The sequence below is a fragment of the Thamnophis elegans genome, chromosome 4, assembly GCF_009769535.1.
Source record: "Thamnophis elegans isolate rThaEle1 chromosome 4, rThaEle1.pri, whole genome shotgun sequence".
Taxonomy (NCBI): domain Eukaryota; kingdom Metazoa; phylum Chordata; class Lepidosauria; order Squamata; family Colubridae; genus Thamnophis; species Thamnophis elegans.
In genome coordinates this window covers 129,752,872-129,771,787 of record NC_045544.1, presented here as the reverse complement: position 1 = coordinate 129,771,787, position 18,916 = coordinate 129,752,872, and the positions used below count along the sequence as shown (strand labels likewise).

Sequence of the window (18,916 nt, the reverse complement as noted above, 5' to 3'; positions counted from 1 at the left end):
CAGAGTGGGGTGGAAATGGAGATTTTGCAGTATCCTTCCCCTGCCACGCCCACCAAACCACGCCCACAGAACTGGTAGTAAAAATCTTTGAATGTCACCACTGAGTCCGAGGTTGTCTGAAATGGTTCAGAGTTTCCTGCTTGAGCAAAGGGTTGGACTAGAAGACCTCCAAGGTCCCCCTTCCAGCTCTTGTTATTCTTGTTGACTCCTGGTGACGCATGTCTCTGCATTTTTCATGGCAAGATTTTGGAAGTTTGAGAGATTTTGGACCCGCCCAGTCATTTTCTAGAATGGGATGGGTGCCATATAAATTTAATAAGTAAATAAGTTTGCCATTTGCCTGTTTCCTAAGGGCTAAGAGCCACAGTGGTGCAGTTGTTAGAGTGCAGTACTGCAAGCTGTTTCTGCTGCCTGCCAACTGCCTGCAATTTGGCAGTTCGAATCTCACCCGGCGCAACCTTCCATCCTTGCGAGGTGGGTAAAACGAGAACCCAGATTGTTGGGGGCAATAAGCTGGCTCTGTAAACCGCTAAGAGAGGGCTGTAAAATACTGTGAAGGGGTATATAACTCTAAGTGTTATTGCTATTAAGAGAGAATGACTGGCCAAGCTCACCCAGGGAGGACTAGAATTCACAGTTGCCTAGTTTCTAGTCTGATGCCTTAATCATTACATCAAACTGTGCAGTGGTGGGTTTCAAATTCAAACGTCTTCTGTAGGTGTGGCCTGCTTTGTGGGAGTGGTGTGCCAGCCATGTGACTGAGTGGGAGTGGCTTGGCAGTCATGTGACTGGGTGGGCATGGCCAACTTGTAAAATGTGGTGAAACTCACTTAACAACGCTCTTGCTTAGCAACCAAAATGTTGGCTCAGAAACTCTGGCATTTGAAGCACGCAAGTCTTAAAGCTGTCAAGTTACAAGACCCTTGCACCCCTAACCCTTTAGAAAAAAAAACCCCAGGGGTGTTCAAACTTGACAGCTTTAAGACTTGTGGACTTCAACTCCCAGAATTCCTCCTCCCGTCATGTTGGCTCAGAAACTCTGGCATTTGAAGCATGCAAGTCTTAAAGCTGTCAAGTTATAAGACCCTTGCACCCCTAACCCTTTAGAAAAAAAAAACCCAGGGGTGTTCAAACTTGACAGCTTTAAGACTTGTGGACTTCAACTCCCAGAATTCCTCCTCCCGTCATGTTGGCTCAGAAACTCTGGCATTTGAAGCATGCAAGTCTTAAAGCTGTCAAGTTATAAGACCCTTGCACCCCTATCCCTTTAGAAAAAATCCCCCGGGGATGTTCAAACTTGACAGCTTTAAGACTTTAAGGCTTAGATAGGACTCTTAGAGGTGGGTGGGGCGATTGATGAGCCAGCCAATCAGTGAGTGGTGGGCGGGGCAAGTGTGGTGCGGACGGGCGGGGTGAGGGAGCTGGAACCGGTTCTAAACTGCACTGTAGATTTGTGGAACCTATAGAAGAGGTTAGAACTGACAGGAACTCACCCCTGAAACTGCTTCTTGTGTTCGTCCCCCCCCTCCATCATTAAGGCACAGTTTTAAAAGGCTTGGGAGATCCAGGTAGGTATGAGAGTGGTCTAACAGAAAAATTAAGAATCCAAATAATCTCCTTGACATTCTTCTTTCTCTTTTTTTTTCCAGGATTGACAAAGCCATGCTTGCTAGTCTGAAGATAAAGTAAGTAATTGGTCCTTTAAAACTTATTATGATTGTTTTTTTAAAAAAAATATTGGCTTTATTGAACAATGGTTTGTTTCTGCAGCTGTTTGCTTAGTTACACACAGCTGTTCAATGGCATTGACCACTTCCTACAACTCTTTGCAAAACTTTTAACAGTCCAGCGTATAATACAGGTAGTCCTCAACTTACAACAGTTCATTTAGCGACTGTTTGACGTTACAATGACATTGAAAAAGGTGACTTATGACCATTTTACACACTTACAAGCATTGCAGCATCCCCGAAGTCACAGGATAAAATTCGGATGCTTGGGAAACTGACTCAGGCTTATGATGGTTGCAGTGTCCCGGGTTGTGTGTGCGTGTGTGTGTGTTTGTGTGTCTGTGACCCGATCACCTTTTCTGATCTTCTGACGAACAAAGTCAATGGGGAAGCCAGATTCCTTTAACAACCTTGTTACTAACTTAACGATCGCGGTGATTCACCTAACAATTTGGGCAAGAAAGGTGGTAAAAATGGGAGAAAATTCATTTAACAACTGCTTCAGTTAGCAAGAGAAGTTTTGGGCTGAGTTGCAGTCATAAGTAGAGGACTAACTGTACTATATGGGACACGGTGGCTCAGTGGCTAAGATGCTGAGCTTGTCGATCGGAACGGTAGGCAGTTTGGCGGTTTGAATCCCTAGCGCCGCGTAACGGAGTGAGCCCCCGTTACTTGTCCCAGCTTCTGCCAACCTGGCAGTTCGAAAGCACATAAAAATGCAAGTAGAAAAATAGGAACCACATTTGGTGGTAAGGTAACAGCGTTCCGTGCGCCTTTGGCGTTTAGTCATGCTGGCCATATGACCACAGAGACATCTTCAGACACCGCTGGCTTTGAAACGGAGATGAGCACCGCCCCCTAGAGTTGGGAACGACTAGCACATATGTGCGAGGGGAACCTTTACCTACCTGTACTGCGTTTGCTAATACTCCTTTGCTAGACTGACCTTTCTCATTTCAAGTGGGAGGAAGTTTCTCGATTCAAAATTTTCCTGCATGCAGAAAGCTAACCACCAGGGAGAAGATTATTCTAGCCTTTTGCTCTCCCAAGAGACCAGATCTCTGTGTAAAGAGGATCTTTTTCATGAGAAGGAATCTTACATCTTACACACCTCTCATCTTCGGTCTGCAGTAGCACAGCAATTAGTTGCTACCATGAGGTGTTGGAGATTGACGAATGCTGTGTGATTGCCCGGGAGAGAAAGCACAGGAAAGGTCACTCATGAAAATATAATCCAACCTTTGTAATTGACAAAACAAAACTTCCGTTCAGGCTGCATCTGGGCTGCTGTAAAATAAGATTAAGCAAGCTTTGCAAACTGTGGTGGTGGTGGTGGGAGACCAGTGAAATCTATTTCAAGGCTTTGGGAAGCAGTTGGAATTTTCCTGCAGGTTTCTGACGGGGAAAATATTTGCTAAGTCAAATATTACTTCTTTCTCACGGTTTGTTTGTGTGTGTATGTGACTCTATGTGGGTGGCTGTTACCCTCCATGTTCGTTCAGCATTTGGAGGTGGGAGGAAATGTTTCAAAATAAGCCATCTTGAATTTAGAGAGCCCTTAAAAGTAAAGGTAAAGGTTCCCCCTTGCAGGAGGACCTTGAGGCATCCTTCCAACTCTAACGCTGCTATTACGCAATTGTGAGACTATGCATTAAAATCAAAATTGAGTTGATGAAAGAAATGTCCTTCTGGGTTTGGCTCCAAGTGGGGGAAAAGACACTGGAGACATGGAGGCTGCTTGGAAAGATGGTTTTAATGGTGGGCAGGACCACACGGCTTGAGTCCTGAACAGAAAAGGTGATCACATGCTTCAATGTTGGTGGAGAAGAAGAGAAGGAAGGGCTCAGATGCTGAACCCCTGGTTTTAGGCTCTCTCTGGCTTTTGATTTTCAGCTTATATTCTGATTGGTTGTCAGACTCCCATGGGGCCATCCAACTCTCTAGGCTGTGCTTTGAATCTAGGTTTGGTTGAGTTCTCAGATGCCATGTGGTCAGTTGGGGCCAATATTATCATGCCTTAATCCCACTTCCCTGCAGTTGAAGTGAAGAAGTCTTTATTATGTAAAGGGACTAGCTTGGCCTTCTTAATGGCCCATTGACAAAGTGGGGATGGGCAGGAAGCTACAGGCAGCTATTCTGTCTTTTAAAACATGTTTCTTCCTTTTCACATCCAGAGAAATATTCTGCCTTTTCAATATTTCCTAGGATATTTCATTTTTTCTGGGAGAGGGCTTGGGTGATAACTTCCTACAAAGCAAAAACTATAAGATGGCTTGGGATACATAGCTAAAAGGCCATTTCCTGTATGTTTGCAGATTCTTCAGTGTTCTTCGTGTACAAACTCCAGATTCCCTGTCCATCCTTGGCAACTTTAAGACTTGTGGACTCAGCTCCCATAATTCCCTAGCCAGTAGTATTTTGGGAAATGAAGTCCACAAGTCTTAGAGCTGCCAATGGTTGGACACACCCTGCCTTAAGGTGTCTAATGAATTGGGTGTGTCTAGTCTAATGAAAAGAAGGACTAAGGGTGGCATGATAGCAGCCCCCCCCCCCCCCCCAATATCTGAGAGGCTCTTACAAAGATGAAGGAGTCAAACTATTTTCCAAAGTACCAAAAGGCAAGATGACAAAAAAATAGTTGGAAACTAACCAAGGAGAGAAGCAAATTAGAACTAAGGAGAAATTTCCTTCCAGTGAGAACAATTAATCAACGGAACGGCTTGTCTTCAGAAGTGATGGGTGCTCCATCACTGAAGGCTTTCAAAAACAAAATGCACAGGCATTTGTCTGAAATGGTATAAGTTAAATAGAATAGAAGAGAAGAGAAGAACAGAGGTGGAAGGGACCTTGGAGGTCTTCTAGTCCAACCCCTGCTTAGGCAGGAAACCTTACACCACTTCAGACAAATGGTTATCCAACTTCTTCTTCAAAACGTCCCGTGTTGGAGAATTCACAACTTCTGGAGGCAAGCTGTTCCACTGGCTAATTGTTCTGTCAGGACATTTCTCCTCAGTTCTAGGTTGCTTCTCTCCTTGATTAGTTTCCACCCATTGCTTCTTGTCCTGCCTTCAGGCACTTTGGAGCATAGCTTGACCCCCTCTTCTTTGTGGCAGCCCCTGAGATATTGGAACACTGCTATCAAGTTCTCCTGCTCTGGCAGGGGGTTGGGCTAGAAGACCTTCAAGGACCCTTTCAACTCTTATGTTCTAAGGAGAAAGAGGACTTAGGACTCTTAAGAAAATCTCACTGAGTCAGCTTACAAAGGGTGCTGTAGATTTCCTTAGGGCTCCCAAAATTCACCATGGCTTGTTCTGCAAAACGTTGCCTCCCACCTCCAAATGCTGAAGAAATTTGGAGGGCAATGTCCACCCACACAGTCTCTCTCTCTCTCTCTCTTTCTCTCTCTCTCTCCCTCCCTCCCTCCCTCCCACACTCCCACACTCCCACACTCCCTCCCCTCTCTCTCTCACACACACACAGCAAAAAGCAGTTGGGGATATATTTTTTTCCGGAGTCAGGAAAAGTAAACAATACAGCAGAATCAACTTTAAGGGTCTCTATGGTATTGTGCTGGTTGCTACGTTATCTCACCACCAGGAAAGGTACTGTCACAGGAGGTGAGGGAAAGAAAGTCTAATTTCTTTGAAGGATGAGTGTGGTTCCCATTATTGCACAATTGTATCACAACGGCCAGTTGTTTCGCTGGATTTTGCATTGATTACTAGTTGGGCCCCACCCAGGGGCCTAGGACTTCGTAACGTATTTTTGTAATATGCATGCAGATCCAAGCAGTGCAGCTTTTTGCATTTGACTGATGATGATGATGATGATGATGATGATGATGATGATGATGATGATTGGTGCCTTGTCTTCATCTCCTATTTTTTCCCCCTTCCTTTTCTCTTTCCGACTGAAGGAGAAGAACAACAGGCATTTATTTCTACTGCTTGTGCCAGCAACTGTTTATTTCCCCTCCCATCTGGCTTTGTTTGTTTCCTTCTCCCTGGCAGATCGTCTTTCTGATTTCTAATTGAAACGGTGTAGGGCATGGGGTTATGGTGATGATCATTGATGGATTGAACACGCTCGTGATTACTCAGCAGCCTCTGAGAAAGGAGATCGTCTCCCTTCAAAATTAGAATTAAGGCGCGGGAGCACCTTCTTGTAACACGGGGTTTTCTCAAACTGTGAAAGGGGGAAAAATAAATAAACTCGAGATATCAGTGGCTCTCAATCTCAGCAACTTTAAGGTGGGTGGACTTCAATTCCCTCAGCCAGCCGGGATCAGAAAGTATCAGGGAAGGAAAGGGGCTGGGCAGCCACTGTCTGGAATGGTATGGGCCAGTGATGGCAAATGTATGGTGGCACGCAAAGCCCTCTCTGCAGGGACGCAAGCCGTCTTCCAAGCTCAGCTCTACTGTGCATGTCGCCCCCCCCCCCCCGACCTGGTTTTCAGGTCTCTGCTGTGCATGTGCGGAAGGCGGGGCACATGCAGGAGTTGCATGTGCGTGCCCAGGGAGAGCATGGGGGGGTCACACGTGTGGGGGGTAGGGTGCTCAGGAGGACACATGCATGCATGGGGGGATCACACATATGGGGGGGCTGTGTGTGCAGGGGACGGGAGTGCAGGGGGGCTTCGTGCATGCATGTGCAAGGGACGTGGCGCACACATGAAGGTCATGTGCACATGCACAGGGGTGGGTCACGCAGGGGGGTTGCATTGCATTAAGTGCGTGCGCACTTTTGGCACAGAGCGACAAAAAGGTTAGCCATCACTGGTATACAGGGTCTTCTGCTTGAGCAGGGGGAGTGGACTAGAAGACCTCCATGGTCCCTTTCAGCTCTATTGTCCCAAAGGGCTGGTTTGCTCAGGGACGTGCTGCGTGCGTGTATGTGCAGTCCAACACAAATTGTTCTGCGCATGCACAGAAGGGAAAATCAAGATGGCGGTGCCTACAGTGCCACTGAGAAAACCAGTTCGGGTGTGTGGCAGGCCTGGGTCGCTGCCAAATTACTACCGGTTTGGCCGAACCGGTCTGAATTGATAGGAACCCACCTCTGTATCCTAGGCTGCATCAATAGAGGGATAGTATCAAGATCACACAAAGGGTTAGTACTACTTTATACTGCACTAGTAAGGGCATGCTTGGAATACTGCATCCAGTTTTGGTCACTACGATAACAAAAAAACATGTTTGAGACTCTAGAAAGAGTGCAGAGAAGAGCAACAAAGATGATTAGGGGACTGGAGGCTAAAACATATGAATAACCATTGAGGCAACTAGTCTAATGTCTAGTCTAGTGAAAAGAAGGATTGGGAGTGACATGACAGCAGTGTTCCAATATTTGTGGGAGTATCACAAAAGAAGAGGGAGTCAAACTATTCTCCAAAGCACCTGAAGGCAGAACAAGGAGCAATGGATGGAAACTAATCAAGGAGAGATCCAACCTACAAATAAGAAGAGATGTGCTGATTGTGGGAACAATTAACCAGTGAAACAACTTGACTCCAGAAGTTGTGGATGTTCCCACACTGGAGGTTTTTAAGAAGAAACTAGACAACCATTTATCTAAAATGGTTCAGAGTTTCCTGCTTGAGTAGGGATTTGAAACTGCTGAAGTTAGTGATGATCCAATCTCCTGATACAAAACTTTATTGAGTACATCATTTCAGCACTGATTAAGGCAAAACCAGTTCTAGCTAATTCCCCTACAAACCCACATAATTAAAGTATAGAATTCTCCCTCCCCATATTAGTGCAGGTCACATTATCCAATTGAGTGTCATTGTTTTGTTATGAGAAAAAGTCTTTGGGTTTGGAAAATGCCTGAGGAAGTGTCCTTGATTCTCACAGCTCATCCTCTTGATGTCTGTACATTCCATCTTACACACACACAGATACACCAGTTTGTTGGGAAAGCTGAGAAGCGATAACAGTTGCAAAGGCATTAGCACGCTTCGAACTTGACAGGTATATTCCAACGTGTCTCTCACTCTCTGCTAATTTTAGTCTGACTGATGACGTTGCTTGGATGAGCAATGAAATATCTCAACTCAACAAAGTATGGTCCAGTTACCATAATTCAATCTTTAAACATCTTTGGCCTGGATGATTGAATCTTCATTGACACAGTGGAATGGCTTCGTCTCCAGAAGTTGTGGGTGGCTCCATCATTGGAGGTTTTTAAGAAGAGATTGGACATCCATTTTACTTGAAATGGTAGAAGGTCTCCTCCTTGGACAGAGAATTGAACTTGAAGACCTCTAAGGTCCCTTCCAACATTATTATTCTGTATTCTGTAGGGTCAGCTAGATATTGCTACCTGCTGAGGCACACAATGTACAGCTTATTACATATTTCAACTAAATTTGTTCCTCCATCGGCTGAATCATTCCATTTAATTAATTTATTTAGTTAGTTTGTCGCTCATATACCAGATAACAGGAATAAGAATAAATATCAATAAGAACACAAGAAATGGGTCCGAATAAATGGGGACAGTAGGACAGGGACGGTAGGCATGATGGCGCGCTTATGCACGCCCCCTTACAGACCTCCGAGGAATGGGGTGAGGTCAACAGTAGACGGTTTAAGGTTTAAGTTATGGGGGTTTGAGGATGTAACTACAGAGTCAGGTAGTGCATTCCAGGCATTGCTGAAGTTGTATTTTTTGCAATAGAGTTTGGAGCGGTTTACCTTGAGTTTGTATCTATTGTATTATTCGTGGCACGACAAAACCGCGGTCCACTAAAGCGCGCCCGATTAAAGCGCGTACCTGACGTCATCAGCAGTGCGACAAATATGACAGCGGAGAAAAAAGGGCGCTTTAAAAAGCGCTTTTAAAGCAAGCCGATTCACGTTAAGGTAAGGGTTAGGTTTAGGTTTAGGGTTAGGGTTAGGTTAAGGGTTAGGGTTAGCTTTAGGGTTAGATTAAGCGTTAGGTTTAGGTTTAGGGTTAGGTTAAGGGTTAGCGTTAGGTTTAGCGTTAGGTTAAGGGTTAGGTTTAGGGTTAGGTTTAGGGTTAGGTTAAGGGTTAGGTTTAGGGTTAGGTTTCGGGGGGTTAGGTTTAGATTTACGCGTTAATTTTAGCTTTACCGCTCACAGCGTGCTTTTTTCATCGCGCTGTGATGACGTCAGGTACGCGGTTTCATCGAGCGCGCTTTAGTCGACCGCGGTTTTGTGGTGGAACCGTATTATTGCGGTTGAAGCTGAAGTAGTCATTGACAGGTAGGACGTTGTAGCAGATCATTTTGCGTACTGCGCTTGAGCCAGACCAAAGGCGGCATAGTTCTAGGTTGTCCAAGCCCAGAGTTTTGAGCCTGGTGGCGTAAGGGAGTCTGTTGTGAGTAGAGGAGTGGAGGACTCTTCTGGTGAAATACCTCTGGACTCGCTCAATTGTGTTAATTGATTCGCTCAATTGATTCGCTCAATTGATTCGCTCAATTGTGTTAATTCTGATGGGGATGGTCTTGGATAGAGGGATCTTTTCAGAAAGGGCCTCCAAAACGAAGTTGGTCGCTGAGACTTTGCAATCAACCTCTTGCTGTGCAACATGGGTGGGGGCACAATGGCAGCTTTGCTTTGTTAACCCCACCCCACCTAGCCCACCCACCCCCACCCCAGCTTGCACAGCTGCTCCAAAATCCTTCCCACCCTGGCGAAAAGGACAAGCATCCTTTTAACAGTGGAGCAGGGGGGTGGGTGGGGAGGAATCGCTTTAATAAAACGGCAGATGGAAATTGTTTTCAAATCCAAGCTGCCTGGGAGAATAAGATCTTTTTTTAAAAAAAATAATAATAAAAAAGATAGAGAGAGAAGATAAGGTACTTTAGCCCCGAGCTAGGAACATTATTGCTTTCGCTCTCTTGACACGTAAACTGACAATGGGAGGCATGCGACAGTAACCATTTTTAATGCGGGAAACCCACAGGGCTCCGAAAAGCTTGGCTAGGATCTGCATCAGCTGTGCGAGGGAGTAAGCCATCACAGGAAGGACAGATAATTGTTCTTGGAAGGCTGGTGGGAGAGAGGATGGACCTTCTTGGGAGCAGATGCCTGGACATCAACCACCGTTGGCGAAAAGCAACCTTCTGCAGAGGGGTTGCCGGCTCAGGAATTCTGGGAGTTGAAGTCCGCAGGTCGTAAAATTACTATAGATGCCCACCCCTGCTCTACCCCCGCCATACATGTGCGAACCCAATGTCCTTCTGGGTTCGGCTCCAAGTGGGGAAAAAGACACTGGAGACATGGAGGCTGCTTGGAAAGATGGTTTATTGGTGGACAGGACCACATGGCTTGAGCCCTGAACAGAAAAGGTGATCACATGCTTCAATGTAGGTGGAGAAGAAGAGAAGGAAGGGCTGAGATGCTGAGTCCCTGGTTTTATGCCCTCTCTGGCCTTTGACCTTGAGCTTGTATTCTGATTGGTTGTCAGACTCCCATGGGGCCATGCAGGGGCAACTCTCGAGGCTGCGTTTTGAATCCAGGTTTGGTTGAGTTCTCAGATGCCATGTGGTGAGTTGGGTAAAGGGCCAATATTATCATGCCTTAATCCCATCCCCCTGGAGCTGAAGGGGAGAACTCTTTATTATGTAAAGGAACTAGCTTGGCCATCTTAATGGTCCATTGACAAAGTGGGTGGGGGCAGGAAGCTGCAGGGAGCTACTCTGTCTTTTAAAACATGTTTCTTCCTTTTCACATCCAGGGAAATATAATATTCTGCCTTTTCAATATTTCCTAGGATATTTCATTTTTCTGGGAGAGGGCTGGGTGATAACCTCCTACACATGTAAGTGGGAACTTTGTGGTACCAACCTGGATTTCTCTTTTTGCAAATACAATCCTTGGTTGCATAAACAGAGGCATAGACTCATAGGATCACACAAAATATTAGTACCACTTACTAAGGAGAAACCTCATGATTTTAAATCCTCCGGACCATTAATATGATCTGCCTAATTACCGGCTGGCTGGGTGTCGCTAGGTGGTCATGTGACTTGGGTGGGTGTGGCCAACTTGATAGTCACTCACGTCGAGGGGTGCCTTGCCGGTCTCTACTCGCCCCTCCCCTCCCAGCTATTCCCCACCGGGGCTCCTTAGGGCCCCGACAGGAAGCAGTTGTTGGAGCTAAGCAGCCACGAGAAAGAGTTGGCAAAACAGCTGGCTCAGTTCTGGATCTGACTGAGAAGGAGGCTCAGCAGAAGCACCTCACTGAGGACTACCAGCATAGGCTTTCCAAGCAGAGGGAAGACCTGTGGGAGTGCAAGGCCAGGTACCAACACCTGGAGGCTCAGTGGGTTGAGATGGCCAGCCATTTCCAGGCCCTGATACAGTCCCACTGGAACAAGGCCCTCCGGCTCTTTGTCCCCAGCGGCATTTCCCTCCAGCCTTCGCCCAAAGCCCCGCACCACCAGGCTGAAGCAGCCCCCAAGTCGGAATTTCTCCCCCCCTCCAAGCCACAAAAAAAGACCCCGAAGGGGGAGACTCCCTGCAACAACACGAATGGCCGATTCCGACAGTTCTTGGCGTGAGAGATCTTTTGGGAGAGGTTGTAGAACAGTGTTTCTCAACCTTGGTGACTTGAAGTCCTCTGGACTTCAAGTCACCAAGGTTGAGAAACACTGTTGTAGAAGGATGGAGGCAATCTTACTACCATCGGGGGTCTGTGAAAATGACATCAAATATCATTTCTCCCTCTCTGAGCGATGCTGGGCTGCACTTCCCTTCCGAACATAAGTGCTTTTGCACCAGACAGCTGGTGGATTGAGGCTTTAAAGGCAGTCATTTCCGAAGCCTATTAAGACCTGCGGGTGTTCCTTGATGTGTTCTTAATTTTTTCCTTTTTGCTTAAGTATTGGGTTGCATAACAGGATCCGGAGGTTATAGACTGAAGCAGCTGGAGGTTTTTTTGAACATTTTTCGCAGGCAGTCTTGCAAAAAGGAAATTATGTATTTAATCTGAGTGCGCTGCCACCTTCCCAAGCCTTCACAGGTTAGCTTTGTCATAGAAGGGGCCCAGCTGGCGTGTCTGCTGAAGCTGGTTAAAGTGCAATAGGCTTTGGCACATCATTTCTGGCTGCAATAATAATAATAATAATAATCATCATCAAAGCTGCCTGTTGCTTTAGGGATTCTGCAATGCCGTTTGCAACAGTTTAAAAGCATGTTTGATTGTTGACTCTACAGGTAGCCCTCGACTGAAGTCCTTAATAGAGCCTAGGGGTTTCTGTCGTAAGTCAAGATGGTTGTAAGTCCAGGCTTCCACATGACCGACCTGATTTTACGATCTCTTTTTTTAGAAAGATTTGTTTATTTATTTTCAAATTTAAAAAATGTAAACTTGAAGTTTGAAGTTTGAAGTTTTATTTTATTTATATGCCGCCCTATTCCCTAAAAGGGACTCAGGGCGGCGAACAACTCCAACGGGAAGGGGAACATGCAAATACAAAATAGACATTTAAAATAACCAACAACCACACCTGTCGAGAGGGGAGGGAGCTCATCAACCCCAGGCCTGCCGGCATAGCCAGGTCTTAACGGCTTTTCGGAAAGCCAGGAGAGAGGTGAGGGTCCGAATCTCCGCGGGGAGTTCGTTCCAAAGGGCCGGAGCTGCAACAGAGAAGGCCCTCCCCTGGGTCGTAGCTAGATGGCATTGGCTAGTAGATGGAACCCGGAGGAGGCCGACCCTGTGCGATCTAATGGGTCTTTGGGAGGTAATTGGCAGCAGGCGGTCTCTCAAGTACTCCGGTCCAATACCATGAAGGGCTTTATAAGTAATAACTAGCACCTTGAAGCGTATCCGGAGACCGATTGGAAGCCAGTGCAGCTCGCGGAGGATAGGTGTAACGTGGGTGTATCGAGGTACACCCACAATCGCTCGCACGGCTGCATTCTGGACAAGTTGAAGTCTCCGAATGCTCTTCAAGGGCTGCTGTTCTGACCCCCCCCTTCTCCGTCCAGGAACGAAAGCCAAACAGACGTACAAAAGAATGTTTTAATCAGTCCAAGCTCTTGTTGGCTGCAAGCCCAAATAAACAACGATAATAGCTCTGGCAGAAAGTCCTATAACTCATACAACACTGCAAACCGGCTTCTCTTATCAAGCCACTTATCCAAGTTGGCTTCTCTCAGTTTGTGAACGCGAATGAGAACAAGAACGAGAACGTTGACTTCTGCCACCAGGGCGTGGCACCAGCAGTCTCTTTTATCAGCAGGAGGGGATCTTGATCAGCATCAGCTGTTCGTAATCACCTCCTGTAGTTACTCCGTTGTTCTTTACGCCGAGTAGCCCTGCGTCTGCATGCATCCTGATACAACTCCCAAATGCTTTCCTGAACATTCCCTTTGATCCAATGCTCTGCCGCCACCTGATGGCCAACCAGTCTCTCCTCGCCCTGCTCGGAGTCGACACCCTGTCCAGGGTCCTCCACCTCCAAGGCTGACTCATAATACCCCTCGCTGTCGGAGTCTGGCGGCAGCTCCAACGGCTCCTGCCGGGCCACAACATAAACATTCCATCTTTCCATAAGCAGTGTGTCATCTGGGTACAAATATCTGTGTGCAATGAATATTTACAACATTGTAAAGCTCTACAATTCCTTCTTAACCTATCTTCTAATAAAAACACAATAATAACATTAAACATAGTTATTACCATAATACTAGTACTAACAATTGTCATTTTGTTCTTATCTCTATCTTAATATATTTTCTATTCTTTTTTTTAACCTTCTTCTATTTCCATTTCCCTTTTTTATTCTCTAACCGTTGATTTGATTTTACGATCTTTTATGCAGTGGTCATCAATAGCAATAGCACTTACTTGTGGTCTGTAGAGATTCTCAGTCATCCAGGTCATGGTTGTCCCAAAGGTGCTTTTTCAACAGCAATAGCAGTTAGACTTATATACCGCTTCATAGGCCTTTCAGCCCTCTCTAAGCGGTTTACAGAGTCAGCATATCGCCCCCTCAGTCTGGGTCCTCATTTCACCCACCTCGGAAGGATGGAAGGCTGAGTCAACCTTGAGCCGGTGAGATTAGAACCGCCGAACTGCACATAGCAGTCAGCTGAAGTGGCCTGCAGTACTGCACCCTAACCACTGCGCCACCTCGGCTCGATTCAAAAGACTTTGTTTTCCTTGAAGATGTTTTGCTTCTCATCCAAGAAGCTTCTTCAGTTCTGACTGTTCTGAAGTCACCTTTGGGTCCCCCAGGGAACATCTGTGGCTGATGATGGCCTTGAACATGGGTCTCTCAATGCCAGCCAGACTCCTTCACCACCACACTGACACATGGTTCAAGACAGAAGAATTGGCTCAAGAGCCCCAGGGAACATCTGTGCTTGAGGGTCACTTAAAACCGACCTCTCCCTGTTCCTAATCCAACACAACACTCTACTTGTATTCCTCAACTTACAACCATTCATTCGGCAACCTTTCAAAGTTGCACTGGCCCTGAAAAAAAAAGGAACTTATGACTGGTCCTCAGACTTACGACAGTTGCAGCATCCCCATGGCCCCATGAGCAAAATTAGGGCATGTAGAAATTGGTTTCTATTTTACCCAGGATCCCAGGATCCCATGATTCCCCTCTGCAAGTCACCCAGGGTCACTTTATAAGGGAGATGAGCAGCATTGAAATTTAATCAGATAATACATTTGCAACCTTCCTAGCTGGTTTCTGGCAAGCAAAGTCTGTGCGGGAGCTGGATTTGCTTAATGAATGCATGATTCACTTAATAACTGCAGTGATTTGTTTAGCTCCATATTTATTTTCAGTTGTCTTTTTTCAGTGAGAAAACCTCCGCGGTTCCTTCAGGCATTCTGTAGAAGGTTTAGCTTCTTTTAAGGGGCTGCCACAAAGAAGAAGCGGGGGGGGGCAGCCAATTCTCCAAAGCACCTGAGGGCAGGACAAGAAACAATGGATAGAAACTAATCAAGGAGAGAAGCAACCGGGAAGGTTGGAGAAAGTTACTGATACTTAGAACAATGAATCAGTGGAACAACTTGCTTCCAGAGCAGGGGTGAAATCCACTTACCTTCGCTACTGGTTCGGTAGCAGTGTGAGTGCGCTCACACGCGTCATCTCCGGGAATATAGCAATAGCAGTTAGACTTACATACCGCTTCATAGGGCTTTCAGCCCTCTCTAAGCGGTTTACAGAGTCAGCATATTGCCCCCACAGTCTGGGTCCTCATTTCACCCACCTCGGAAGGATGGAAGGCTGAGTCAACCTTGAGCCGGTGAGATTTGAACCGCCGAACTGCAGCTAACAGTCAGCTGAAGTGGCCTGCAGTACTGCACTCTAACCACTGCGCCACCTCGGCTCTAGGGAATGTGCGGAGTGCCCCCGTAAAGGTTAGCGAACAGCAAGGGGGAATCTGCTTTGCCAGGTGATTTAGATCAGCAGGATTTCCCACTTTCTAGCTAATATAAATCACGCGTCACAGCTGATCGTCGGAAAAACCAGTTTGCCTAAACCGTTAGGATTTTTTTTTTTTACTACCGGTTCGGGCGAACGGGTAGCATTTTTATTATAGGTTCCGGCAAACCAATGTGAACTGGTAGCATTTCACCCCTGCTCCAGAAGTTATAAATGCTCCAACATTGGAGATTTTAAAGAAGAGATTGCACCCACCATTTGTCTGACATGCTATAAGGCAGGGATATCAAACCCGATTTCATTGAGGGCCACATCAGGGTTGTATTTGACCTCAGGGGGCCAGGGGCATAGTGTGGCCAGGGTGAGGCTGGTCAGCTTGATGTCACTCGTTCCAGGGGCACATCTGGTGGCCAAGTGCTAAGGCAGGAGTTGCCTGAGACCCTCCCTCACTCTCATTATAACCTTCCTTCCTTCCTTCCTTCCCTTCTTTTTCTTTCCCTCTTCATTTGCCTTTTTTCTTCCTTCCCCTCTTTCCCTTTCTCCTTCCCTATCTCTTCTTTCCCCTTCTCTTTTCCTGTACCTTCCCAACTCCATTTTCCCAAGCAGAGGGCTGCAAGAGTCAGTCATGTCCAAAAACTGGGCCCAGGGGGGACCACATGCAGCCCCAAACTCCATTTTTGCTGGTAGAGGCACTGCGGGCTGGTCCTCTGCTGTTTCCAGTGTGGTTCCACGGGCCAGATCTAAGCATCCTGTGGGCCGGATCTGGCCCTTGGACTTTAAGTTTGACACCCCTGGTATAGGTTCTCCAGCTTGAGCAGAGGGTTGGACTAGAAGACCTCCAAGGTCTCTATCCAACTTCGTTATTCTGTTAATCATCAATCATCCATGGTGCTCTTCTTGGAACCTGCTGCAGTTTGTCTATTTTTTTTTTCTTAAAGTGGGATTCCAAGAAAAGGACTCAGTACTAAGAGCACATGAAGTGTTAATACCACTTTATAATGCCTTGGTAAGGCTACACTTGGAATACTGCAATCAGTTTTGGTTGCCATGTCATAAAAAAGATGTTGGGATTCTAGAAATAGTGCAGAGAAGAGCAACAAAGATGATTAGGGGACTGGAAGCTAAAATATATGAGGAACGTTTGCAGGAACTGGGGATGTCTAGTTTAATAGAAAGAAGGACTAAGGGAGAGATGATAGCAGTGTTCCAGTATCTCAGGGGTTGCCACAAAGAAGAGGGAGTCAAGCTATTCTCCAGAGCACCTGAGGGTAGGACAAGAAGCGATGGGTGGAAACTAATCAAGGAGAGAAGCAACCTAGAACTAAGGAGAAATTTCCTGACTAATTATGACCTTTAAAGCTCTCCATGGCTTAGGCCCAGGATACCTGCGAGACCACCTACTGCCACCAGTAGCCTCCCATCGTCCAGTGCGATCCCACAGAGTTGGCCTCCTCAGGGTGCCGTTGGCCAGACAATGTTGGCTAGCGACCCCCAGGGAGAGAGCCTTCTCTTTGGGAGCGCCTTGCCTCTGGAATGAGCTGCCCCCGGAGCTTTGTATAATCCCCGACCTCTGGTCCTTCCGACGCGCCCTAAAAAGTTGGCTTTTCCAGCAAGCCAGCCTGGCCTGAACAAAACAAAATAAATTATTGATCATTGTTAATTTTAATTCGAATTTTTTTAAAAAAATGTTATTGTCATTCTAATTGGGTTTGTTTGGGATATTCTATTTAATTTTTTAAAAAACTTTTGTATTGTGTGTTTCTTTTAATGTTGTACGCCGCCCTGAGTCCTTGGGAGAAGGGCAGCATATAAATCTTGTACTTGGGTACTTGAGAGACCGCCTGCTGCCAATCACCTCCAATAGACCGATCAGATCCCACAGATTAGGCCTCCTCTGAATTCCATCCGCCGGCCAATGCCGACTGGCGACTACCCGGAGGAGGGCCTTCTCTGTGGCTGCTCCGACCCTCTGGAACGAGCTCCCCGTGGAGATTCAAACCCTCACCACCCTCCAGGCCTTCCACAAAGCCCTTAAAACCTGGCTGTTCCGACAGGCCTGGGGCTAAAGAGCTTTTGCCCCCCCCCCTCAAATGGTATGGTTGTTGTGTGCTTTTAAATTGTGTATTGTTCTGTTCGTCTTTTTTATCCCTTATCTGTACCCCCTTCCCTGACTTGGATTGTGAGCCGCCCTGAGTCCCCTTCAGGGAAAAGGGCGGCATATAAATGTAATCAATCAATCAATCAATCAAATCTAATAAACCTAAACCTAAACAGTCAGAACAATTAATTTGCCTCCAGAAGTTCTGAATGCTCCAACACTGGAAGTCTTTAAGAAGAGATTGGATAGCCATTTGTCTGAAATAATATAGGGTTTCCTGCCTAAGGAGGGGGTTGGCTTGATCAAAGCAGGTAGTAATTTCAGACTCTGGTCTTAAATCATCTTAAGGCTCCCTTCATTCTGAGCAACAGCAGCGCCTACAAAGCATCCTGTTACTTCACTTTAAAAGGTCATCCTGCTACACCGTGAAAGTTTGCTACAAAGTCTTGCCCTTATTCTACAACTGATTGCAGACGTGGTTTTTTTTGTCCCTGAAGCAGCCGCTCTACCAAGATTAGGAGTGAATCGTATTATGAAAATTGGAAGGAAATTATTTTCTGATGCATGCAGACTTTTTAATGGCACAATCAGCATTCTTCAGCATCTGAGTGCATAGTTAACTCGCGGTCAGAAACTGAATTCTTCTCAAATGAAAACATCCTTGGTTAAGAATGTAGGGAAAGAAGGACTAGAGACAACAGGATATTTGAGGGGCTGCCACAAAAAAGAGGGAGTTAAACTATTCTCCAAAACTCCTGACAGGTGTAGGACAAGAAGTGATGGATGGAAACTAATCAAGGAGAGAAGCAACCTAGAACTAAATGAAATTTCCCGACAGTTAGAACCATTAATCATTGGAACAATTTGCCTCTAGAAGTTGTAAATGCTCAAACATTGGAAGTTTTAAAGAAGATGTTGGAGAACCATTTGTCTGAAATGGTGTAAGGCTTCCTCTTCTGTTCTCTTCTCTTCCCTTCCCTTCCCTTCTCTTCTCTTCTCTGTTACTTATACCATTTCAGACAAATGCCTGAGGAGGGGGTTGGACTAGAAGACCTCCAAGGTCCCTTCCAACTCTGTTATAGAACTTCTATTCTATTCTATTATTCTATTATTCTATTCTATTCTATTCTATTCTAAACTCCCAGAAATCCTCAGTCAGCCAATTCCCAGAATTCCCCAGCTACCCATGGGGAATTCTGGGAATTGAAGTCCACAAGACTTAAAGTTGCCAAGTTTGGAGTCTCCTGAGCTAGGAGATCGGTCTCTTTACTGATAAGAGGAAGTCTTGCAACTGGTTGTCCCCATAGAGTAATTGTCTCCTGAACCACGGTCAGTCTGAGAATTCATCCGTTGATTATCACCGCTGTTTTTTTTTATGATTGTTCAGTGGCTGCTGGAAAAGCTACTTGATGTGATCCGATTTAGCCTTATACTTCCTACTGTTGAAAGAAATGTCCTTCTGGGTTCGGCTCCAAGTGGGGAAAAAGACACTGGAGACATGGAGGCTGCTTGGAAAGATGGTTTTAATGGTGTACAAGACCACATGGCTTGAGTCCTGAACAGAAAAGGAGGATTACATGCTTCAATGTTGGCGGAGAAGAGAAGGGAAGGCAAGGAAGGAAGAGAAGCTGAGTCCCTGGTTTTATGCCCTCTCTGGCCTTTGATCCTGATCTTGTATTCTGATAGGTTGTCAGACTCCCATGGGGC

General features: G+C 46.1%; 1 protein-coding gene across 1 annotated transcript in view; it reads left to right on the top strand.

Moving 5' to 3' along the window:
• Positions 1-1,653: 1,653 nt before the first annotated feature.
• Positions 1,654-18,916, top strand: part of RAP1GAP2 (RAP1 GTPase activating protein 2) — a 293,472-nt gene continuing 276,209 nt past the window's right edge. Inside the window, exon 1 of the mRNA XM_032215467.1 lies at positions 1,654-1,685. Coding sequence (XP_032071358.1) covers positions 1,663-1,685 — 23 coding nt within the window. The 5' untranslated portion in view covers positions 1,654-1,662. The remainder of the gene's footprint in view (positions 1,686-18,916) is intronic.